The 26,905-nt window shown below is 47.5% G+C and overlaps 1 protein-coding gene across 1 annotated transcript in view; it reads right to left on the bottom strand.

The window, feature by feature from the left end:
• The window catches only part of CENPI (centromere protein I), a 46,584-nt gene that overhangs the window by 2,724 nt on the left and 16,955 nt on the right, over positions 1-26,905 (bottom strand). The window contains exons 11-19 of the mRNA XM_040405837.1: positions 16,780-16,900; positions 12,718-12,806; positions 11,299-11,413; positions 9,223-9,287; positions 7,733-7,818; positions 4,860-4,992; positions 4,155-4,279; positions 4,021-4,069; positions 2,934-3,167 (exon numbers count right to left, since the gene is read on the bottom strand). Coding sequence (XP_040261771.1) covers positions 2,934-3,167; positions 4,021-4,069; positions 4,155-4,279; positions 4,860-4,992; positions 7,733-7,818; positions 9,223-9,287; positions 11,299-11,413; positions 12,718-12,806; positions 16,780-16,900 — 1,017 coding nt within the window. The remainder of the gene's footprint in view (positions 1-2,933; positions 3,168-4,020; positions 4,070-4,154; positions 4,280-4,859; positions 4,993-7,732; positions 7,819-9,222; positions 9,288-11,298; positions 11,414-12,717; positions 12,807-16,779; positions 16,901-26,905) is intronic.

Consider the following 26,905-nt stretch of genomic DNA (forward strand, 5'->3'; position numbering starts at 1 on the left):
AAACCTGTCCTAATCACACAGCAGGACAATGTACTTCACAACACTGAGCTGCCTCATCCTCCTCTCTGCTCTGCTTGTAAGGGATTATGGTCCTGAATACAGATAAGATCAGCTGAATCTCTGTGGTAATGGAGTTCATGAGCAGACATGAAGGGACTGTGGTAATGTGTTGCTGTGGTAATGGAGACTGCATACAAGTGCTGCTGCTCATTACCCACATCCTCTCTGTACTTCATGTCTCCTCATGATCTCCATTCCCACAGAGATTCAGATTAAGATCTTATCAGCTGTATTCAGGATCATAATCCCTGACAAGCAGAGCAGAGAGGAGGATGAGGCACCTCTTTACCTCAGTGTTGTGAAGTAACATGTCCTGCTGTGTGATTAGGACAGGTTTTGTGTGTACTAATAGGATGGTGGCAATTTTATTTCCCCTGATAATTGCTTCCCAGACAAAACAAGCCATTATAACTAATGAAAGGTATTTGGGAATATATATCAAGTAATATTTAAGTATTTTAATTTCCTAGAGAACCCCTAAGTTTTTATGATTTTTGTATATGCTAGAAATAGGATAATCCTGCAGTGAAGTCTAGACTGTTAGTAACGTTTTGTGGTTTTACATATGCTAAAGACGGAGTTATGGAAGTTCCATAACTCCCATACCAGTGAATGGGAACTATGCAAACAGCGACTTGGAATTTTCCTAAATGCTATGTACACCTTCGGGGGGCAATTTTTTTATGATTGCATTTTACTCATTTTAGGCTAAAAGTCATTTTTTCAATTGGTCTTTATTAAAAATATTCAGCCGTTCTGTCAAAGGGTTTAAAGCGGTTGTCCAAGTTATGAAAAAATAATATATATATAAATCTCTCTCTCAGTATAAATGTTATGGTCAGCAATATATACATAAGCTAAGCAAGCTTTAGCCCAAAAAAATATATAATTTCTATTTCCTAATTTCCCTAGTTCTCTTCTGAACTCTGTTTATCTGCAATAACAATATCTGAGGTTTTCCTTATGTATATTTGTGGGCGGCAAAAAAGACTGCCCCTCCCCTGCTCTGCAAAAGGAGCAAATAAAAGTGCTGTCCTGAGTGAAATGTCTGGGATACAAGTCCCAGCAGTACAATGACACAGCTGATACACACAGGATCTTCCCCCTACCTGTTCTTGTGCTGTGTAATGCTCTGCAGAACTCCTCCAATCTATCAGCTCTGTGTCTAAAGGATAAGGAGGGAAGATCCTGTGCCCAGCATTTGTCTCTTCACTGTCTGCAGCTGCTCAGCAAAGCCTCCAGCCCTGAGTCTGTGTTGCTGAGGGTAGAAGGGGTTAAAAATTTCCTGAAGAATCCAGTGGGAGACACAGGGCAGACAGCAGCAAACGGCAGTGCAGGGAACGTGGTCAGCAGAGTGACATCTCGTGCACAGACCTGCTCTCTCAGGCTTGTGCACGAAACATCAACACAGCAGGGAGAGAAACTGACACAGGTTATGTGACTCTCGGTGAACTCTGAGAAAGAAGTCACTGCAGATGAAGGAAGTTAATTGTAAACCCTATTGATTAGTTAGAAACATACAAAAAACAAAAATAACTTGGACATAACTTGCTCAGGTTATTCCCATTTCAGCCAAGAAAGGCTGAGATGGCACTAACCCTTTAATATAAAGCACAAATTCACCCCCACCAGACTTGTTGCCGATAATTTGTTCCATATCACTGATTGGGGTTGTTTCTGCTGCATGTGCATAGATTTCTATTCAGAAGAACAGGAAAGCAGCAGAACTTTCTGCAATAAATCTGTTGTGTGAATTCACCCAATAAGTAAAAACAGATGGTCCGACTGGTGTATGTTGCTGAATCCTGACCCACTTGTCGTAGGCAATGTGTGAATGATTCTGAGGGTAATTACCTTCAAAATGATGTGGCTATGGAGCCTCACACATACGTCAGCCAGACCATCTGTTCTTATCCTAAAGGTGCTGTGAAAAGCACACGGCCTTGATGCTTATAAATGCGAGCAGTAGTTCTCTCCAGACGGGTCTGTTTTAGTAAATACTTACATTTTCTCACCTAACAATTCTGGAGCATCTATCCTTAGGACTCTGTTGTGCCATTCTTCTATAATTCCTACTAGAAATTTATGAATGCATTGCCAACTGGGTGTTAACAGTTGGGGAAGTGTCCCTGCACAGTCTGACACTGGCACAACTGATTGGATAGTGGCAGACAGCGCAGGGACGATCCTCAACTAGTAAAACCCAATAGACTATTTCAGAAATTTCTAGTAGGAATAACACCATAAAAATATATATGCTCCAGAATAGCAATTTCATAGGGAATACAATTTTTCACCAAACCAGACAAGTCGTGATTAGAGGCAGGTCCTCTTTAAGGGGTTTGTCCTGGTGAATCTGTGATAAATATGCAACAAATCCCTATATGCACATTTTGTTGCCGATTTCACCCGTTGCACTGCAAAGGATGACATTCACAGCGCGCTCTTATTTCTGTGCAAAATGCTTCCGGTACATGTGGTTGAGGTCTGGAGAGCCCCACCTGCTTCATACTGTAAACTCCTGCTCAGACCAGCGCTGTGGTCTCTTCATAGTATACCAAGCACACCGCCTACATGGTATAGTGGCTGCACTTGGTATTGCAGCTCAATCCAATTTGCATGAATGGGACTGAGCAGCACAAAGGCCACGCCACTAATGGATGTGATGTCACAGGTCTTCAAATATCTGATCAGCAGGGTTGCCATTTGTCAGCCGCTCGCCGTTCAGATCCTGATGACCTGTCCTGAGTAGAAGTCATCAATATATAAATTCTCGAACACAACTTTAAGGAAAGTCAGTGTAAAAAAGGCAGTAAAGCTGTTGAGATATGCCATAAATGTCACAAGCGTAAAGTGCTGGTGTATTTACTTACATCTTTTAGAAAGGTGACGGCGAAGCTCATTAATGCAGGGTGGAATACTATATTGAAAGCCTTCTTATACGTCAAAACTCCAGTCTTTACAAGTAGCTCTGGCGCCATCTTGATACCCTGAGGATGGCTGTCACTGCTAAAGGCTTGTGATGTCCAAAGGCACCCCACCATGGCAGTCAGGTACTGGTTATAAACTTGATACGTCTGGCTGCTTATATTCAAAGGGACTTGATTCTATATACAGTTGGAAGGAGAAAAAATAATAATAATAATAAAATATATATATCTCCACATTGTTTAAAAAGTTTGTCTGGTTTCATGATATTTGGTGGGGGATCCGACTCCCAGTACCCCCGCCATGGGGCTGTTCCTCCCAGGAAGCTGTAATTACACTACCACCACTACAAAATAGACGGCGTGCAGGTAACCACTGAAGTAGTTGCAGTGATTGCTCAAGTGCTGCGGCCCCTTCATGCCGCTGATCGGCAGAGGGCCGGGAGTATGACCCACAGCAATCTCGTACTGATGACCTATCCTGAGGATAGCTCACTAATATCATGAAACCAGGGCAACACCTGTAAGCGGCATCTGTCAGCAGTTTTGTACCTATGACACTGGCTGACCTGTTACATGGGCGCTTGACAGCTGAAGGCGTCTGTGTTGGTCCCATGTTCCTATGTGCCCGCATTGCTGAGAAAAATGAAGTTTTAATATATGCAAATGTAGCTCTAAGAGCAATGGGGGCATCGCCGTTACTCCTAGAGGCTCAGCTCTTTCTGCATTTTCGCTACCCGGCCTTGTCAATGAAAGTGCAGGGAGTACAGCAGTTTCAGAGAGCTGATCCTCTAGGTGTAATGGTAACGCCCCCGTTGCTCTTAGAGGCTCATTTGCATATATTAAAACATCATTTTTCACAGCAATGCGGACACATGTGAACATGGGACCAACACAGACGCCTTCAGCTGCCAAAAGCACGTGCAACAAGTCAGTCAGTTTCATAGGTACACATCTGCTGACAGATGCCCTTTAAATGCCACATTTGTAACTACAATATTTTGATAAAATTTCAAACTTTAATATTTCTTACCGTTTTACGTTTCTCATTTCTTTTTGCCGTTAGGAGGTTATTCCTATATCTGGAAAATTATATAAAAAAAAACAAACATGTTACTCTGCAAGCTAAAACAACAAAGTACAAGATCCTGATTGTGATCCCCATACCTATGCATGATGTAGCAGAGCTGGTTAAGGTTTGCAGAGTCTGTACAGAGAAGAGCTGCATAAAAGACCGCAGGTGGTGGAAGGATTATCAGAGGCAAATTAAACCATAAGTATATATCAGAGACCTGTGAAGAAAGGAAAAGAGGATATCTTCAGAGTCTACGTCTGTGAGCTGCATGGGAAGGTTTACAATGGCAACCATACATCTTCCTTCATGCACATGCACACTTGGTTCCTCGTAGCATTCATATATGGTTTGTCATGCTTTGCAGCTTCACATGAAAGCATTATAGCCACCTCCAGGGGTGGCCTCTATCGTGTATGGAGCTGGAGTGTTGTGTCCTTTGACTAAACAGAGGTCTTCAACAATGCTGCTCCCCCTCCCCTCTCGGTGAGCACACGGCCGGTGCCCGCATATTGCAGAGCAGCTGTCTGCGGGCCGCAATAAATACGGACACGGCCGGCGTGCATGAATGCTCCTGTATCTACTGCTCTATCGACATTTGAGATGTGGGTGTTTTTTATCACATACGATGGACATCTATAAAAGGTCAATAATACACGAAAAGAGACCTGTAGTTGACAGCGATGAAGTCTTGATAGGATGAAACCCTCTGGTTCTTCTCTTACTTGGTAGCGGAAATGCATCATCTGCAAATTAATCTTTATTGTCTTTGCCATAAAAGATGTCAGGAAAAGTCTTACCAGTTTATAGAAGTCCAGAATAATGTGTAGGAGAAGTGGACTATTGTGCATCTGGATACCCAAAGAACACAAGCGGCCTGTGAACTGGATCATCTCATCCATAGAGGTCATCAAGCCCGACAAGGTGTCATTCCTGTGGCAAAACCAGAACATGTTAATCACCATACACCGTATGATACGGCTGACCGTTACTTAGAAGGTATGTTCGCCTTTGGGTCATTTTTTTTAAATTATTGCATTGCACCTATTAGGAACTAAAAATACAATTTACTCAGTCTGTCTTCTATAGCGGCTGAAACGATTACTCGATTGAATGGAGTAATTCGACAAAAAAAAAAAAATCCTTGATGCAAATTTTTTGCATCGAGGATTCATTTGTGTCATGTGACCACGGAGCGGGAGTGAAGCGCTTGCTATTACTTACCGCTCCGTGGTCACCCGCCTGCTCGTACCACGCTGCACTGTATCCTGACACATCGTCAGGTCATAGTGCACGTAAGCGCGCACTATGACCCGACGCTGTGTGAGGTCATGATCCAGTGCAGAGAAGAAGGAGCTGTGGAGAGGCGCCCCTACAGGAATGGTAAGTATTTTATTTCACTGGCGCTGGGGACATGGCACTGAAGGGGACAGCCGGAAATGGATGACATGGAGGGGGGGGGGGGGGGAAGAGAGGAGCCGATGGCACTGGGGGGGGGGGGGGGGGGGAAGAGAGGAGCCAATGGCACTGGGGGGGGGGGGGGGGGGAAGAGAGGAGCCAATGGCACTGGGGGGGGGGGGGGGAGAGAGGAGCCGATGGCACTGGGGGGGGGGGGGGGGGGAAGAGAGGAGCCGATGGCACGGGGGGGGGGGGGGGGGAGAGAGGAGCCGATGGCACGGGGGGGGGGGGGTGAGAGGAGCCGATGGCACTGGGGGGGGGGGGAAACGGAGGAGCCAATGGCACAGGGGGGGGGGGTGGGGGAACGGAGGAGCCGATGGCACAGGGGGGGGGGGGGGGGGAACGGAGGAGCCGATGGCACAGGGGGGGTGGTGGGGGAACGGAGGAGCCGATGGCACAGGGGGGGGGGGGGGGGGAAGAGAGGAGCCAATGGCACTGGGGGGGGGGGGGGAGAGAGGAGCCGATGGCACTGGGGGGGGGGGGGGGAAGAGAGGAGCCGATGGCACGGGGGGGGGGGGGGGGGGAGAGAGGAGCCGATGGCACGGGGGGGGGGGGGGGGGGAGAGAGGAGCCGATGGCACTGGGGGGGGGGGGAAACGGAGGAGCCGATGGCACGGGGGGGGGGGTGGGGGAACGGAGGAGCCGATGGCACGGGGGGGGGGGTGGGGGAACGGAGGAGCCGATGGCACAGGGGGGGTGGTGGGGGAACGGAGGAGCCGATGGCACAGGGGGGGTGGTGGGGGAACGAAGGAGCCGATGGCACAGGGGGGGGGGTGGGGGAACGAAGGAGCCGATGGCACAGGGGGGGGGGTGGGGGAACGGAGGAGCCGATGGCACAGGGGGGGTGGTGGGGGAACGGAGGAGCCGATGGCACAGGGGGGGGGGAACGGAGGAGCCGATGGCACAGGGGGGGTGGTGGGGGAACGGAGGAGCCGATGGCACAGGGGGGGTGGTGGGGGAACGGAGGAGCCGATGGCACAGGGGGGGTGGTGGGGGAACGGAGGAGCCGATGGCACAGGGGGGGTGGTGGGGGAACGGAGGAGCCGATGGCACAGGGGGGGGTGGGGGAACGGAGGAGCCGATGGCACAGGGGGGGGGGGTGGGGGAACGGAGGAGCCGATGGCACAGGGGGGGGGGGGGGGGGGGGAGAAGGAGCCGATGGCACAGGGGGGGGGGGGGGGGGGGAACGGAGGAGCTGATGGCACAGGGGTGGGGGAACTGATGCACTTGGGCTGATCACACAGGGGGTAACGAAGGGTGTTGGGGACTAATGGCAGGGGGTCTGATGAGTTTTTATAAAGGAAAACAGTCTATTCATTAATTTTTTCTTCTTAGAATACTCGATTAATCGTAAAAAATAACTGATAGAATACTCACTTACTGAAATAATCGTTTACTGCAGCCCTAATGTTCACACATACACTGCAGGCTGTTCAGGAAAAAAAAAGCCCACCATAAACTGCACTCTTTTGGCCTCTTGACTGTAAAAGGGGGCCTATGGATATGTTTAACATATACATCAAGAGCATTTCCTGGTATATACATTACACTTAGATGCAGTGTGCACAGCGTTTAAAGGGGTTGTGGGGTGTCAGGAGGACAGCAGACAACACGGGGGATCCACCTGCAATAAAGAAATCATTACTTACCTGGCTGCAGTCATCAAGTCAACACGTGAACATTGCAGCCAAATCACAGGCCTGAGTGGTGGATCTGAAGAGGTCAGTGATTGGCTGCAGTGGTCAAGTGTTGTTGACATGACCGTTGAAGATGGGTGAGCAGATTACAGCCAGGAGAACCAGGTAAGTAATGTTCGCCTCTTTATTACAGGCGGACTGCCCTGCGGTGTCCGGTTTCAGGAGGGCCAGGCAGTTGTGATCACGTTTACACTGCCTGGCCCTGTCAATCAAAATGGAGAGGGTGCAGCAGTTGCAGAGAGAGCAGAGCCTCTAGGTGTAAAGGTAACGCCCCCGTTGCTCCTAGAGGCTCATTTGCATATTTTAAAACATCATTTTTCTCAGCAATGTGGGCACATATGAACATGGGACCAACACAGATGTCTTCAGCTGCCAAGTGCACATGGAACAGGTCAGACAGTGTCATAGGTACAAAACTGCTGACAGATGCCCTTTAAAAAAGATGGATTTTTGCAGTAAGATCAACAGAAAAAAAACACAAATTATAGAAGGGGTAAAGGAAAGGTGGGCATTTCTTACTGGTCTGCACTCCCGTGGTCTGGACAGACAGAATGTTTCAGCAACCAGTTCAGCAAAAGTTTTTTCAGAGCCTTCAACATATCAATCTAGAAGAGAAAATAGAAGGAGACAAGAGTTCATACATGTGACAGTCTACATAGCGCAGCAAGATCTCCCAGTAATCGGAGAATAAGGCACCAACAAGGGTGGTAGCTTCACCCCTAGGTGCGCACAACTGGTATATGGACAATGTCCTGTGTCGCTAGAACATGGGTATAATGGTCATCTCTAGGGATAAGCAAACCCGACCTTTACAGGTTCGGGGTTCAGGAATTCCATTATAGATTCCGTGATAACAGAATTCATGACGGAATCCAAATGGAAACCTTCAAGAGGCATTCCGTCATAACAGAAGTCTATGGCCAAGCATAACGGATCCGTGCGGTTTCCGCTATGCAGGACGGAAAACAAAGTCCTGCATAACGGAAACTGGCCGGATCAGTTATGCTTGGCCATAGACTTCTGTTATGACGGAATGCCTCTTGAAGGTTTCCGTTTTGCAGTCCGTCACAAATTCTGCTACATTCCGTTCTAACGGAATTCCTTCACTGCCTGTAAAGTTTGGGAGCCGCTCATCCCTAGTCATCTGTAATGGCAGCACTAAAGCAATTGGGCCGAGAATGCATCTTCTTGAAGTGATGGAGCTGGAACGAACATCTCCCCGTCACAGAAGCGAGCACTGTGCTTCCTTTACCTGTCATAGGGAGAAGTGTTATGTCCGAATTTCTCTGTATGCAGCCATTAGATCACCACTATCCATACCACAAGTCGTGTAGGTCTGCTGGGAGATGTTGGTGTCCTTCGTGTGATGGATCTGGCTTACATTTATGATGGAAACCATAATGGTAGTGTGAGAAGAGCCTAGGGGAGCTTTTCAGTTTCACACTTGTAATGGCTCACCCCCTAATAAGCCTATCAGGACAATACCTCTAATTTCCTTCCCACAAATTCACATACTTCATTACGGCGCCAATGCTTGGCTTTTCTGGGAAGTCCCATTCATGGTGAATGGAGGGATGGCCATGCCTTCCATTCACTTCGGGGTCTCATTGTTCAGATAGGAGGTGTTCTCTCCATGTATCCTCTTTGGTGCTTAGGAGGGAGAAGCGTTCTGAGCAGAATTGGTCTTCTGCCCCCTCTGGCAGCTAACACAGCCCAATCATACGTTCCCTGCGGATAGGTATAGGGGATCCAAACTAGTGAAGGGATGTACTGTGCGACCTCCACGAGAAGGAAAGAGCGGAAAGCCACTTCTGTCGGCTGAGGATCACCGTGCAGAGGACTGGCTGTGACTGAGCATGTGTGTCCACCAGAACTCAACTCAGTAGATGGACGACACACAGCTGCACACCATGAACACCAGGTTGCGCCATACTATGTAAAGTTATGTCATAATCATTTTTAACAGCCCAAAATGCAAAAAATACCGATAATGTACATGTAATACTCACTTTAAAACTCAAAGATGATGAGACAAACAGTTGCATAAGAGTTTCGAACAGCAGACCTTCAATGTCTGAAAGGGAGAGAAAAAATAATAAAAAAATGCAAAAATAATTAATTACAAGCAGTAATGTATTTTAGTGCAGAAATACAAAGTTTCATTAAGGGGAGATCCACAATACAAGTCACGGATCACATCTTTCTGGAGTTTGTGGGCTTCCACACAACAAAAAGGCCTTCAGATCAACAGGGCTCGGGTGTAAGGGGTTCAGGGTCCCTCCAGAATACCCCACAAATTATTAAAAATCCTACATTGAAATTACCAACTTTTGCAGTGGTCTTGAGAACAGAGGTTCCCCATGTCTCGCATCACTGCAGATGATCGCTACAACACGGAGGACAGCGATAGGCTGCAGCTGTCACGTGCTGTACACTGCACGTCGCTGATACAGTGACATGCAGATATAAGGAACGTCACCAGTGAGGACAGTGATTGGATGCAGCGGTGACGTGAGGTTTACTGGCACGTCCCTGCCACAGGCTGTAAACAGGAGGACCGGCGACGCAGAGGGCCCCATTCTTAAGGAAGGAGGTGGGATCAGGACCTATCAGACATTTATGGAATTTCCTGTGGATAGACCATAAATGTCTAGATGGGACAACCCCTTTAAGAAATAATTTTTTTGTTCCATGTTGCCTTACAAAGTTTAAAGGGTTTCTACCACCAGAAATACTGTTATGTAGCTGACTGACATTGGCGATGCGCTAATGTCAGCACTACATAACAGTATGTTTCTAACATTAGTCCCTGCAGCCGTTTTTGTTAAAAAAGCACTTTTATTATATGCTAATGAGCCTCTAGGTGCTATGTGGGCGTAAAATCAGCACCTAGAGGCTCCGTCCACTCACCCTTTATCCCGCCCAGGTCCAGTGTTCTGCCCGCCCAGCTCCTCTTGATTGATGCCACTGTTCCCTGCATCGTTGGCGAAATCCCGCGCCTGCGCCGTTCACTTCTGTCTTCGGCACAGTGAGTGAATGATGCGATCTGGTGCCGGATTCCTCACTGCGCCTGCGCCGACTACGTCACAGTGAGGAAGCCGGCATCAGGAGAGCGGCCTTCACTCACTGCGCCTGCGCCGAAGACAGAAGTGTACGGCGCAGGCGCGGGATTTCGCCAACGATGCAGGGAACAGTGGCATCAATCAAGAGGAGCTGGGCGGGCAGAACACTGGACCTGGGCGGGATAAAACGTGAGTGGACGGAGCCTCTAGGTGCTGATTTTACGCCCACATAGCACCTAGAGGCTCATTAGCATATAATAAAAGTGCAGGGAGTAATGTTAGAAACATACTGTTATGTAGTCCTGACATTGGCGCATCACTAATGTCAGTCAGCTACATAACAGTAATTCTGATGGTAGAAACCCTTTAAGGTCCCTTTATTCAGGACAGTTTAGCAAGCGATTGCCAGGAACAAAGTCTTCCTTCATTGTTTGCTGGCAGCAGAGCGTGTCTGCTGCCGGCAAATGGCAATTTAGGTGTCCACATGAAAGAAGCGATTACCTGATGAATGAACGAAAAGTGGCACCTTTACATGTCAGATAAAACGCAAACGAGCGTTCCTGTGAATGCTTGTTAGCAATTATCTGCCCGATTCTTGGCCTGTGTAAAGGCCCCTTTAGGGTCCATTCACACGTCCGTAGTGCATTGCGGATCCGCAATACACCCGGCCGGCACCCCCATAGAAATGTCTATTCTTGTCCGCAATTGCGGACAAGAATAGAACATGTTCTATTTTTTTCGGAGCCGCGGACCGGAAATGCGGATGTGGACAGCACACTGTGTACTGTCCGCATCCATTCCGTCCCCGTAGAGAATGAACGGGTACGCACCCGCTCCGCAATTTGCAGAACAGATGCGGATGTGAGAATGGAGCCTTAGTCTATTACAATACTGCACAGATAATGGAGGGGAGTATTTCCTTCCTCTCCATTTCTGCTCTGGCGGCAGTGTAATTACTAAATGTCGTGTAAAGTTGGAGCACGAGATGGAATGAGGTATGTGGGAAGTTTATTCTTTGCTCACCTGGAAAGGAGTAAAGTGGAATCCAACTAATGAGCTGCAATATCTGCGTGCAGTATTTCCCATTCCAGCGCGGTAGACATTTATAAAGAAATTCCTCCGTACCTGAAAGTCCTTCCTGAAAGAAAGAGAAAGTCAAGGCTAAGGCAATGATTGAGCAATGGAGGAGGCTTATCAATAGGGTCGTATGAATCAGTTCCCTAAATAATGAAAATGTTGCAGATTGCGCCACCTATTGATAGAATCTGGAGCAACCAGCTCGGCATGCTGGACAAGCTAACATTTTCCTGCTCCGATGCTCTTCTTTGGCCTGCGCTGGATCGCGCAGGGCAAGGGCTCTTATTTACAATATCACACTGCCGGGCGGAAGCTTGTGTTCGGTGACGTCACCGGCTCTGATGGGCAGGCTTTAGTGCTGCCCTAGCTGGCAGCCTTATGGAGAGCCCAATACGTCACCGGAACTCCAGAAAATGCCTTGCTCTGCGCGATTTAGTGCAGGGCAAAGGAGAGCATCGGAGCATGTCAAGGGGGCTGTCTGGGTGAAAATGGGGATATGTCAGGGTTTAGCTCTGAACCCAGACAACCCCTTTAACTTTCTCTACATGATAGATGCCATTTGCTGACGTGAGATAGCCCTTTAATCTCTACCCACTGCACAACCCCTTAAATGCCCTTGTCCTTAAAGGGGTTTTGCCATCTCAGACAATGGGGGCTTATCGCTAGGATATGCCCCCATTGTCTGATAGGTGCGGGTGCTGCACCTACAATGAGAGCAGAGCAGTGCGGGGAAATGAAAGGAGGGTGCACTGTGCACACACAGCCACCCTCCATTCATTTCTATGGGGCTGTCGAAAATAGCAGCAGGGTCCGCGCGTGCGCAGTCCGCTCCCAGATGACATCTGTGTGACATTCGTGTTGCATGTCACACCACTGAGTGTACACAAGTCAGTGGTGTGAAGAAAAGTTCATTTAAAGCCCACAGGGAAATCTGCGCTTTAGGCTACATTCACACAAACGTATTTTGCTTCCATGTCTGTTCCGTTTTCTTTGCGGATTGAATAAAAACCCATTCATTTCAATGGGTCCGCAAAAAATATAGAGCATGTCCTGTTTTTGTCCGGACAAGGATAGGCATTTTTACAATGGATCCACAAAAAAACTAAAAAAAAACGGATGCAACACGAATGTAACACAGATGTCATCCGTATTTGTTGCGGATCCGCATTTTGCGGACTTAAAAAAAAAAAAAAAATACATATGGTCGTGTGAATGTAGGGGGGGGGGAGAACTATTAAAAATTCTAAAATTAGAAAAAGTATTATTAGGGCATTTGGGACATTTTACAAAAAGGTTAATTAAAAGTTTAGTTTCTCTTTAAATTAATACAACATGAAAAATAAAGAAAAACAAACAAACTCCTACTTGAAGAAATTCCTGGGTGCGTATAATGGTGTTTAAAAACGCTTCGACTTCCTGCTTATCGCGTTTCTGCCCACTGTACCAGGCGCATTCTGAAAAGAAACAGAAATCTCCATTCATATCAGTTTACTAAAAAAGATGCAACGGACCCCGAGACTGATAACATTTATAGGTCAAATCTGAGCAGGATTTTATGACGTCCACTTGTTTATGCCGATGTACGGGCTAAGCATATCTAGAAGACTGATGCCAAAACAGTGTCCTGAGCCTATAGTAGTCCTATATTGGACTGATTAAAGATAGACGCAGTTTCTCTTAGTACACTTTATTGTTATATTACTGCTCGACTTTTAGGCTACGTCTACACGACGACATTTGTCGCGCGACAGATAGGGCACAACTACACTGCAACATTTGTCGCGCAACATTTTGTTGCACTAATGTCGCGCGACAATTTTTATAATGGCAGTCTATGGTGTCGCACTGCAACATGCAACATGCTGCGACTGCGACGCAACAGTCGCAGAAAAATCCATCTCGAATGGATTTTCTGCGACTGTTGCGTTGCAGTATGTTGCAGTGCGACACCATAGACTGCCATTATAAAAATTGTCGCGCGACATTAGTGCAACAAAATGTCGCGCGACAAATGTCGTTGTGTAGACGTAGCCTTAATTTTCCATCATTGAATTTTGTTGGGTGTTACAGGTGCTCGATTAATGTGAATGTGATGCTTTACATGTGTCATCCTTTACCTTGTACTAATGTGCATGAATCTATTGTAGATGTGCCTTGTCATTTCTAGAATCTTTAATAAATATACAATTTTAAAAATAAAATATATCAGCCTATGGCCTCATGCACACGACCGTTGTTGGGTTCCGTGTCCGTTGTTCCGATTTCCGTGATTTTCTGCGGACCCATTGACTTTCAATGGGTCAGTTGAGACAAACAAAAGGAGTCAGAGTTAAAAGGGGTTCTGCAGTTTGTTTAAACTGATAATCTATCCTCTGGATAGATCATCAGCATTTGATCGGCGGGGGTCTGACACCAGGGACCCCCGCCGATCAGCTGTTTGAGAAGGCAGCAGCTCTCCAGGAGTGCCGCGGCCTTCTCACTGTTTTTTAAATCAAATCGTTTTTATTGAACAAATAAATGCAGGATATTACAAAACATTACATTGTCTTTTTCTTTCATTATCCACCATTGTGAAAACAATGTACAGCACTATCTGGTGTAAACCATCACATATCAACATCATGGATCTGTACAAAGCACGAATACATGAATAAGCAAATATTAAGACAATAAATTAAATATGTCCTAACAGTCTCTGACCCCCTCCCACCCCCCCCCCTTAACTAATCCTGAACTTACTGAGCCTATATAACCACGTGAGTATGAGATAACCAATCATTCCATAATTTTTCAAACTTCTGAGGACACCCTCTCTTCACATACACCCCTTTTTCTAATATCAGCATGTCATGCACCTTTCGCTCAAACTCACCCAGTGTAGGCGGACTTCCCTGGATCCACCTCATGGCCACCAGCTTCCTGGCCACGTATAGCAACCTCCCCACTGCAACCTTAACCAATTCAGTCCCTCCAATCTCGGATATGTACCCCAATACACACACACCTTAGGATCATTTTGAATTGTCAACGCCATTTTACTATTAATCATATTCCTTACTTCTTCCCAGAAATTACCTATTACTGGACAAGACCACAGCATATGTAACAAATCCGCACCATCTTCCATACACTTTGGACACTTGTCATCCATTCTTACTCCAACCTTTTTGAGGAACACTGGTGTTTTGTACACTCTATGTATGATAAATAGTTGGGACAGTTTGCCTTGTTCACTCAGGAATACCTTGGGGACTCCTTCCAGTAGGTCAACCCACTTATCCTTAGATATATCCCCCAAGTCAGCCTCCCATTTCTTCATTCTTGAGAGCGGAAATCCCTCTAAGAATTTATCAAGTAGAAGAGCGTACACCTGTGATATCAGCCCTCTTTTTTCCCCCCCTATCGGGAGAACAAGCTTATGGACCACCTCCATCTGAGCTATCACACATCCTTTCCTCATCGTGACCTCAAGGGCATGCCTCAGTTGAAGATATCTATAAAACCATCCCCTAGGGAGATTAAATTCCTGCTGCAGATTCTGGAATGACTTACATATCTTACCCTCAGTTAATTGGCCAATCCTCACCACTCCATGAGTTTCCCAATTTCGAAGTCCAGATAAGGCCAAGAATTCAGGCAATAGGTGATTATCTCTAATAGGGGAAAGCTCACCGATTCCACCTACACCTCTCAGTTGTTTCACCTTTGCCCAAACTTTTTTCATAAGTTCAATAAGGGGAAGTTTCTCCCTTCCGGCATGCATTCCTGATCCCTCAAGAATACCCATGAGGTCACGACTGCCCAACCAATGTTGCAATATCTGTCCCGTCATATCTGGCAATTGGAAGCTAATCCAGCCCTTGAAATGCTGACATTGGGAGGCTAAAAAGTAGATCCAAGCGTTAGGAACAGCCAGGCCACCTTCAGACTTGGGGTATTGCAATGTCTCCAGTTTAATCCTAGCCTGACCAAACTTCCAAATAAGATCTCTAAATATAGAATGTATTTTCTTAAATCTATCCAGCGGGATCCATACGGGAGCGTTGGCCTTCTCACTGTTTACCGCTGGCCCAGTGACGTCACGACTAGTATCAACTGGCCTGGGCGGGGCTAAGCTCTGTTCACTTGAATGGAGCTTAACCCCGCCCAGGCCAGTTGATACTAGTCGTGACGTCACTGGGCCAGCGGTAAACAGTGAGAAGGCTGCGGCGATGCTGGAACGGACCCCGCGCCGATCAGATGCTGATGATCTATCCAGAGGATAGATCATCAGTTTAAACAAACTGCAGAACCCCTTTAAAGGGGTCGTCTCACTTTAAGCAAATGGCATTTATCATGTAGAGAAAGTTAATACAAGGCACTTACTAATGTATTATCATTGCCCATATTGCCTCCCATATTGTCTCCATAGTGTCCAAGCCCGACCACCGCTGCTGGACTGAAGGATGGTCGTAACCCCTGGAAACGAGCCGTGTATAACGGGATGGAAAAATGAATCCAGCCAGCAAAAGGAAGCAATATGGCCAATCACAATACATTAGTAAGTGCCTTGTATTAACTTTCTCTACATGATAAATGCCATTGACTGACGTGAGACAACCCCTTTAATGAAAACGTCATCTCAGTGGCGTGCACTACAACATTATAAACCGTACTACCCGTGTATTATCTACAGAATCGCATGTATCCTTCTCACCTACAAGGCACTTCCCTACATCTCCTCCCTCATCACCCTACCAGGGCTCTATGTCCTGCCAGTTACCCAAGACGAACATCCTCTATAACAGGGATCAGCAACCTTAGGCACTCCAGCCGTTCCGAAACGACAACTCCCATAATGTCCCATTTAATTCTATGGGAGTTAGAAGAACAGCCGAGCATGTTGCATGCTGGGAGTTGTAGTTTCACAGTAGCTAAAGTGCCGAAGGTTGGTGATCCCTGTTCTATAATCTGAACATCCGGGATTTCTCTTGTGTTGCACCAGTTCTCTGGAATGCTCTTTCCTGGAGAACCAGATTACTTCCCAACAGCCACAGTTTTAAGTGCGCCCTAAAAACACGTTTTCAGGCAGGTCTATCACATTTCAGAAATGGACTCCCGTCAGGGCCCGATCCCTTCATCCTCCACACTCGCTGCATCCTAACGCACTTCTGATCTGTACATACACAGATTCCGGCTAGTGACTGGCTCTTGCAGCTATATATGTATTTCCCCATTTAGTAGAAGAGATGGCCAGGACCACTGTTCAAAACACGAACATTACATCTTAGGTCACCTGTATATCCCCATAGATTGTAAGCTCTTGCGAGCAGGAACGGTTTATTAGCTTGCTACTCCGTAATGGTCCATTTTGTCTGTATGTGTACCCACTGTAATGAAACGTGCTGCGGAATAGGTTGGTGCCGAGATTATACATGCTTGTGGTACCTTCATGAAGTGTGAATGCAAGCCAGTAGTTCAGTCGCAGCAAAGAGTCGTCTTCATTAATACAATTGATGAAATTCAACAGTATAGGACTCTGGATTACGCAGCCCATCTGTGCCGGAAGCTGAAGACAGAAGGATAAAGGACGTTGTAGAAGGGGTTGTCTCATCTTGGACATTGGTTGGTGGCATGTCACTAGGATATGCCCCCCAGTGTCTAAGAGGCGAGAGTCCCACCTCTGGGACCGGAACCTATCCTTAGAATGGAGCCAGCAAAGTGACGGAGGGCGCACACTGCGCACGTGCAGCAGCCCTCCATTCATTTCTATGGGAATGCCGAAAATAGCTGAGTGGTGCGCTTGGCTATTTTCAGAAGTCCCATTGAAAGCAATGGAAAGCCCATTGCACAAGCATGGTCATTGCTCCATTCTCCTCTATTGGGCATACAGAAATAGCAGAGCCAGCGCTCTCCCATAAAAATGAATGGAGGGTGGCCGCACATGTGCCCCTCCGTCACTTTGCAGGCTCCGGTCTAAGCATAGGTGCGGGTCCCAGAGGCAAGACCCACACCCATCAGACATTGGGGGCATATCCTAGCGATGTGTCCCCAGTGTCCAAGATGAGACAACCCCTTTAGAAGTTCAGTAAAATTTGCAGTGACCATGAAAGTAGTGGGGGATAGGACCTGCAAGAGACAGCTCGAAAACATGAAGTTCAACATCCCGGAACACATTTGGTTAAAGGGGTTATCCCATGATTAACATAAAAATAAATAAAATCAGACATCATATAGTATATGACAATCTCCAACAAAGCTACCGGCCCTGTACCTCACCTGGGCCCAGAGATCTCCCCATTCATTGCTCTGATAGATTTATTTTAAGCTGGCAGCTCAGGGAGCGTGTCCCTTTTATGGTGGCAGTTGAAGGATAAAACTGAGCATGTGTGTCCACCTCAGGGAGTGGACAGAGAAGTTAGAAGAAGAAACAGCAGATGGCGCTATATGGATAGCTTGAATAACTTACTACATATAATACATTTTTAGTTACATGCAGCTACAAAACTTTAGATATAAGTGCTGGTTTGAAAACAGTAGTTTTTTGGGGGGATGCCTTTAAAACAACTCTCTCCAAGGGGCATAAATTTTTACCTGTACACAGAGACTGAGATCTGAAGTCTAATGACGACCTTTTAGAGTTACTTTAAAAAGGTAGCCCGAGTGTTACTGATGACCTATCCTCAATGAAAGCAAGGGCAGGCTGGACATCTACTACTTTTATATCTGTTTCTTTCTATGCAGTTTTCTGGATATGACTGCCCAATATGTGGTACCGTCAGAGCTTCCTCAGACTTTAGGATTCTATTTTATTTTTTTAAAGGGACAAAATGCCTTAAAGTGTCCGTAGTTTAAAAAAAAATAAAAAAATAAAAAATTGTATAATGGCTGTGCTTCTTTGTGCAATCATAGCTGTGAGGAAACACGTCTTTTTTGGGCTTCCCTAATGCCCCTTTCTGCCACATTATTCCCCTTTTGAACTGCACAGCTAGATGCATTTCTCTCACAAGCAGGGGGCCTCTCCCTTATGTGGAATCTGCCAGCACTGTACTGCTGTGACATCCTTCCCCTTACTTCCAACTATGCTCTGGAGCTCACAGAACAGATAAGGAGGCGGAAATCACACTTAGACACACAGGAGGCTGCTATAAAAGCAGTGTAGAGATTTATCAAACTGGTGTAAAGTAGGACTGGCTTAGTTGCCCATAGCAACCAATCAGATTCCACCTTTAATTTTCCAAAGGAGCTGTGAAAAATGAAAGGAGGAATTTGATTGGTTGCCATGAGCAACTAAGCCAGTTCTACTTTACACCATTTTGATAAATCTCCCCCAGTGTTTCTATTAGGCTCAGGAGCTCGGCTTGCACTGACACGCCCCATTCCCTGTGAGCTTTGTGTCTCTCTCACCAGGGATGGATCTTCCCTGACAACAGGCAGTGGACTGCAAATTAGGTGGAAGTGAGACCCCTAGAGGCCATGACTTTTTTTCAGGAGGATGCAGATTTTTTATTTTTTTTATTTTATGAAGCGACTTAGAAATTTGCTATTTACACCATTCTCTATTAAATGCAATTGTGTGAAGGTACAGTGACTCTTTAAACTGTACCACTGGTTTCAAAAACGTTTGCTATGTCATAATGACGTATCAAAAGGTTTTGATCGGTAGGCGCCCAAGTGCTGCAACCCAGCTGATCGCTATAACTAGAAGAAAGAATCACTCAGACAGAGGGATGTCTTGTCTCGCAGTTCATTAGAAAGGGATAACCCCTTAACGGCTATGTACACCTTCAGAGGTAATTTTTTATATTTTTTTATGATTGCATGTTACAAATTTTTGACGAATTTTTTTATTTTTTATTGGCCTGTATTAAAAATATTGAGCAGTTCTGTCACAAAGGGTTAACTGTTTTTCTAGCTGTGTGACTGGTACTTTCACTTTGTTTTCGGTCATCTAATAACCCTTATCTCTACTGAGAGGTCATAAACACTTATTTAACCACCTCCGGACCGCCTAACGCAGGATCGCGTTCCGGAGGTGGCAGCGCTGCGCACAGTCACGCATATATGCGTCATCTCGCGAGACGCGAGACTTCCTGTGAACGCGCGCACACAGGCGCGCGCGTTCACAGGAACGGATAGGTAAGAGAGTTGATCTCCAGCCTGCCAGCGGCGATCGTTCGCTGGCAGGCTGGAGATGTGTTTTTTTTAACCCCTAACAGGTATATTAGACGCTGTTTTGATAACAGCGTCTAATATACCTGCTACCTGGTCCTCTGGTGGTCCCCTTTGTTTGGATCGACCACCAGAGGACACAGGTAGCTCAGTAAAGTAGCACCAAGCACCACTACACTACACTACACCCCCCCCCCGTCACTTATTAACCCCTTATCACCCCATATAGACTCCCTGATCACCCCCATGTCATTGATTACCCCCCCTGTCATTGATCAACCCCCTGTAAAGCTCCATTCAGACGTCCGCATGATTTTTACGGATCCACTGATAGATGGATCGGATCCGCAAAACGCATCCGGACGTCTGAATGAAGCCTTACAGGGGCATGATCAATGACTGTGGTGATCACCCCCCTGTCATTGATTACCCCCCTGTAAAGCTCCATTCAGATGTCCGCATGATTTTTACGGATGCACTGATAGATGGATCGGATCCGCAAAACGCATCCGGACGTCTGAATGAAGCTTTACAGGGGCGTGATCAATGACTGTGGTTATCACCCCATATAGACTCCCTGATCACCCCCCTGTCATTGATCACCCCCCCTGTCATTGATCACCCCCCCCCTGTCATTGATCACCCCCCCCCTGTCATTGATCACCCCCCCCTGTCATTGATCACCCCCCCCCTGTCATTGATCACCCCCCCCTGTCATTGATCACCCCCCCCTGTCATTGATCACCCTCTGTAAGGCTCCATTCAGACATTTTTTTGGCCCAAGTTAGCGGAATTATTTTATTTTTTTTCTTACAAAGTCTCATATTCCACTAACTTGTGTCAAAAAATAAAATCTCACATGAAGTCACCATACCCCTCACGGAATCCAAATGCGTAAAATTTTTTAGACATTTATATTCCAGACTTCTTCTCACGCTTTAGGGCCCCTAGAATGCCAGGGCAGTATAAATACCCCACATGTGACCCCATTTCGGAAAGAAGACACCCCCAGGTATTCCGTGAGGGGCATATAGAGTCCATGAAAGATTGAAATTTTTGTCCCAAGTTAGCGGAACGGGAGACTTTGTGAGAAAAAAATTTAAAATATTAATTTCCGCTAACTTGTGCCAAAAAAAAAAATTCTATGAACTCGCCATGCCCCTCATTGAATACCTTGGGGTGTCTTCTTTCCAAAATGGGGTCACATGTGGGGTATTTATACTGCCCTGGCATTCTAGGGGCCCCAAAGCGTGAGAAGAAGTCTGGTATCCAAATGTCTAAAAATGCCCTCCTAAAAGGAATTTGGGCACCTTTGCGCATCTAGGCTGCAAAAAAGTGTCACACATCTGGTATCGCCGTACTCAGGAGAAGTTGGGGAATGTGTTTTGGGGTGTCATTTTACATATACCCATGCTGGGTGAGAGAAATATCTTGGTCAAATGCCAACTTTGTATAAAAAAATGGGAAAAGTTGTCTTTTGCCAAGATATTTCTCTCACCCAGCAAGGGTATATGTAAAATGACACCCCAAAACACATTCCCCAACTTCTCCTGAATACGGCGATACCACATGTGTGACACTTTTTTGCAGCCTAGGTGGGCAAAGGGGCCCATATTCCAAAGAGCACCTTTAGGATTTCACAGGTCATTTACCTACTTACCACACATTAGGGCCCCTGGAAAATGCCAGGGCAGTATAACTACCCCACAAGTGACCCCATTTTGGAAAGAAGACACCCCAAGGTATTCCGTGAGGGGCATGGCGAGTTCCTAGAATTTTTTATTTTTTGTCACAAGTTAGTGGAAAATGCAGATTTTTTTTTAATTTTTTTTTTTTATACAAAGTCTCATATTCCACTAACTTGTGACAAAAAATAAAAACTTCCATGAACTCACTATGCCCATCAGCGAATACCTTGGGGTCTCTTCTTTCCAAAATGGGGTCACTTGTGGGGTAGTTATACTGCCCTGGCATTCTAGGGGCCCAAATGTGTGGTAAGGAGTTTGAAATCAAATTCTGTAAAAAATGACCTGTGAAATCCGAAAGGTGCTCTTTGGAATATGGGCCCCTTTGCCCACCTAGGCTGCAAAAAAGTGTCACACATCTGGTATCTCCGTACTCAGGAGAAGTTGGGGAATGTGTTTTGGGGTGTCATTTTACATATACCCATGCTGGGTGAGAGAAATATCTTGGCAAAAGACAACTTTTCCCATTTTTTTTATACAAAGTTGGCATTTGACCAAGATATTTATCTCACCCAGCATGGGTATATGTAAAAAGACACCCCAAAACACATTCCACAACTTCTCCTGAATACAGAGATACCAGATGTGTGACACTTTTTTGCAGCCTAGGTGGGCAAAGGGGCCCATATTCCAAAGAGCACCTTTCGGATTTCACAGGTCATTTTTTACAGAATTTGATTTCAAACTCCTTACCACACATTTGGGCCCCTAGAATGCCAGGGCAGTATAACTACCCCACAAGTGACCCCATTTTGGAAAGAAGAGACCCCAAGGTATTTCGTGATGGGCATAGTGAGTTCATAGAAGTTTTTATTTTTTGTCACAAGTTAGTGGAATATGAGACTTTGTAAGAAAAAAATAAATAAAAAAAAAATCATCATTTTCCGCTAACTTGTGACAAAAAATAAAAAGTTCTATGAACTCACTATGCCCATCAGCGAATACCTTAGGGTGTGTACTTTCCGAAATGGGGTCATTTGTGGGGTGTTTGTACTGTCTGGCCATTGTAGAACCTCAGGAAACATGACAGGTGCTCAGAAAGTCAGAGCTGCTTCAAAAAGCGGAAATTCACATTTTTGTACCATAGTTTGTAAACGCTATAACTTTTACCCAAACCATTTTTTTTTTTACCCAAACATTTTTTTTTTTATCAAAGACATGTAGAACAATAAATTTAGAGCAAAATTTATATATGGATCTCGTTTTTTTTTGCAAAATTTTACAACTGAAAGTGAAAAATGTCATTTTTTTGCAAAAAAATCGTTTAAATTTCGATTAATAACAAAAAAAGTAAAAATGTCAGCAGCAAAGAAATACCACCAAATGAAAGCTCTATTAGTGAGAAGAAAAGGAGGTAAAATTCATTTGGGTGGTAAGTTGCATGACCGAGCAATAAACGGTGAAAGTAGTGTAGGTCAGAAGTGTAAAAAGTGGCCTGGTCTTTCAGGGTGTTTAAGCACTGGGGGCTGAGGTGGTTAAGCCACATTCTTATCAGTAAGATAAGAACTGAGCTATAAATCAGTGTTTATAATGTCACAGAGCTAAGGAGTCCTGGTCTGACGGAAAATAAAAAAAATCCAAAGAGTGCTACTAGAGCATCTCAGCTCTGTACAGAAAAAAGGGCTCCATATTTTTTTATAAAGAACAATTAAAAAAATATTTTTAGCTCAAAAGGAGTACAATGCAATAATAAAAAATTTGATTTTTTGTACTCAATACTTTTATCGTAGTAGGCATTGGGGGACACAGCACCATGGGTATATGCCCAGCTGCCACTAGGAGGCTGACACTAGAAACAAAAAAAGTGTTGGCTCCACCCAGGTGGGCTATACCCCTCTGCCAGAGCCGAGAGAGATCAGTCGGTACAAAAGCAGTAGGAACGTCACACCTGAATCAAAAAACTGAAAGCCAACAAGTCTTCAACTGGGGAAACCCGACAACCAAACTAGGCAAAAGCCGGAACCTCAAACAAGAAGAAACTCAAGAAGAGTGGGATCTGTGTCCCCCAATGCCTACTACGAGAAAAGGATTTTACGGTGAGTACAAAAAATCCAATTTTCTCGTGCATGGCATTGGGGGACAGAGCACCATGGGACGTCCAAAAGCAGTCCCCGAGGGAGGGAAGAAAAAAGCGCCATGCCATCTAAAGCACAGCTGCTTGCAGAACCTTGCGTCCCAGACTGGCATCAGCAGAAGCCAAGGAATGAATATGGTAGAACTTAGAAAAAGTGTAAACCGACGTCCAGGTGGCGGCCCGGCAGACCTGGGAAGCTGATGCCTGATGACACACCGCCCAAGAAGCCCCAACCGCCCTAGTCGAATGTGCGGTCAACCTGGAAGGGGGAGCCCGGCCCTTCGCGACATAGGCCTCCTTGACGGCTGACCGAACCCAGCGAAAAATGGTGGCCTTGGAGGCAGGCAAACCTTTACGAGGGCCCGCCGGGACCACAAAAAGAGAGTCCGAAGGACGGAAGGGTTCCGCGAGACGAAGATCCAGGCGAAGAGCCCGAACCACATCCAGGCAATGGAGGGATTTCTCCCTAGAGTGAGAAGGATTGGGGCAGAAGGAAGGAAGGACGATTTCCTCATTAATATGAAACGAGGAAACCACCTTCGGGAGAAAGGAGGGAACAGGACGCAAAACCACCTTGTCCTGATGGAACACCAGGAAAGGCGAACGGCAAGAAAGCGCCGCAAGCTCGGAAACCCGGCGGATGGAGGTGACAGCCACGAGGAAGGCCACCTTAAACGAGACAAACGACAGAGGGATCTCTGCCAAGGGCGATGACTGAAGGGTGTCCAGGACAAGATTCAGGTCCCATGGCTCCACCAGAAAGCGAAAGGGAGGGGCTCGGCGAGCAACACCCTGGAGAAAAGTCATAACCTGGGCCCGCGAGGCCACAGGACGCTGAAAGTGGACCGAGAGGGCCGAAATCTGCCCCCTGAGAGAAGCCAGACGAAGGCCCTTATCAAATCCGGCCTGAAGGAAGGCCAGAATGTTAGGGACGGAGAAACGGAGAGGGCGAAAACGACCAGATTCGCACCAGGCAAAGTACGCTCTCCAGGTCCGATAGTAAATGCGGGCCGATTGAGGCTTGCGAGCGTGAAGCATCGTCCGGATGACCGAATCCGAGAGACCATGGGACTTCAGGACCGCGGTCTCAACAGCCACGCCGTCAAACGAAGCTGAGGTAAATTCGGGTGGAACAGAGGGCCCTGGGAAAGGAGATCGTGGCGCGGAGGAAGTCGCCACGGAACGTCGGCGAGCAGAAACACCAGATCTGCGTACCACGCCCTGCGGGGCCAATCCGGAGCCACCAGGATCGCCGGAACTCGGGCTGCCTTGAGACGCTTAAGCAATCAGGGAAGGAGAGGAATGGGGGGGGGAAAAGATACAGAAGGTCGAACTGAGACCAAGGCAGAACTAGGGCGTCGACCGCGAGAGCCTGAGGGTCCCTGGACCGCGCAACATAGCACGGGAGCCTGCGGTTGAGGTGCGACGCGAAGAGATCCACGTCCGGAGTTCCCCAACGGTGACAAAGTTGGAGGAACACCTCTGGGTGGAGAGACCATTCGCCCGGATCGACGAGCTGACGGCTGAGAAAGTCTGCTGCCCAATTGTCGACCCCAGGAATGTGTACGGCGTAGAGGACTGGAACTTGCTTCTCCGCCCACCGCAGGATACGGGAGGCTTTCTGAAGGGTCAACACACTACTGGTGCCCCCTTGGTGGTTCAGATAGGCCACGGCGGTGGAATTGTCCGTCTGAACCCGGATCGGGAGACCGCAGAGACAGGGAGTGCAGTGAGACAGTGCCAGGAAAATTGCCCTAAGTTCGAGAACGTTGATCTGCAGGGAGGACTCCTGAACAGACCAAAGACCCTGGACAATGAGGGACTCGAAGACCGCCCCCCAACCCGAGAGGCTGGCATCCGTGGTGATCACCCGCCAACTGGGGGGGGAGGAAAGACCGGCCCAGGGACACCGTCCGAAGATTCAGCCACCATGAGAGATCCTGGCAAAGCTCGGGAGGGAGACGGGTCCGGCAATCGAGGCCTGCCGGGGACTTGTCCCACCTAGATAGGATGAACAACTGAAGGTCCCGGGAGTGGAATTGGGAATGGCCTCGAAGGAGGCCACCATCCTGCCCAGGACGCGCATACACATCCTGATGGTCAAGGGGGACGGGTCGCAGAGACGAGTCACCCCCGCCTGAAGAGAGGCAATCTTCTCTGGGGGAAGGAACACCCGCTCGAGGAGAATATCGAAGATCATGCCCAGAAAAGGCATCTTCCTGCATGGGACGAGAGAGGAGTGGTTGATGAGCCACCCGAATTGGGCAAGAGCAGAGAGGGTGATGCGTAGGCTGGACAGGTTGTCCTCCAATGACGGAGCCCGGATCAGAAGGTCGTCCAGGTAAGGCACCAATGCGACCCCCCTGGCACGGAGAAGGGCCACAAGAGGCGCTAGCACCTTTGTGAAAACCCTCGGGGCAGAGGCCAGGCCGAAGAGCAGGGCGACGAACTGAAAATGAAGAGAACCTACCGTGAAGCGAAGGAACTTTTGTTGGGAGAGGGCAATGGGGACGTGTAGATAAGCGTCCTGAATGTCTATGGACGACAGGAACTCATCCGCCTCACCGACCGGAGGGATTCCATGCGAAAATTACGGACACGGACGAAGTGATTGAGCGCCTTCAGGTACAGGATTGGGCGGAGCGAGCAGTCCTTCTTGGGAACCGTAAACAGGTTAGAGTAGAACCCCTGAAAGCGTTCTGATTCCGGAACTGGAATGATGACCCCTAGAGAGCGAAGGTAACGAATGGCCCGAAAAAACTCGTCTGCCCTGGCGGGGGACTTGGGGTGCGACTTTAGGAAGAACCGTCCCGATGGAAGACCGGAAAATTCGATCTTGTATCCGGAGGAAACCACCTCCAGAACCCAAGCGTCCTCCACACTTGCTCGCCAGATATTCTGAAAGGCGAGCAAGCGCACCCCCCTCCCCACCTTGACCGGGGCAGAGTCAAGCGGAAGGTGGCTTAGTGGACTGGGGGTGAGCAGGTTTGGGCTTGGTATGCCAGGAGGGCTTGGTCTTAAAGGAAGGCCTAGTGGACTTCTTGTCTGGTCGGGCGGAAGGGGCCCGAAAGGAACGAAAGGTCTGCGCCCGAGAGGACGACCCAGGAAAGCGACGGCGGTGAGGCTGGTTCTGGGGGAGAAGGGAACTCTTACCGCCAGTGGCCTCAGAGATGAGCTCCTCCAAACGCTTCCCACCGAGGAAGGGAAATTAGAGCCTTCTTGGAGGCAGAATCCGCCGCCCAAGAACGAAGCCAGATGGTACGGCGTATGGCCAGAGTTAGCAGCCGCACGGCCGGAGCGGCGAGCAGATTCCATAGAGGCATCACAAAGAAACTTGGATGCCTGGTAGATCTGAGAGGCAAGCACTGCCAGTTCCCCCTGGACCGAGACTGGAGGTAAGGCTCGGATGAGCTGTTTTGCCCAGATCGCGCAGGCCTTGGCCACCCAGGAAGCGGCAAACGCAGGACGGATGGCGGCACCCGCTGCTACGAACACGGACTTGGCCAAGGAGTCGACCAGTTTGTCAGCGGGATCTGACAAGGAAGCTGCATCAGCCAGGGGAAGGGTAGTGGCCTTCGCCAGG

The sequence above is a fragment of the Bufo bufo genome, chromosome 8, assembly GCF_905171765.1.
Source record: "Bufo bufo chromosome 8, aBufBuf1.1, whole genome shotgun sequence".
Taxonomy (NCBI): domain Eukaryota; kingdom Metazoa; phylum Chordata; class Amphibia; order Anura; family Bufonidae; genus Bufo; species Bufo bufo.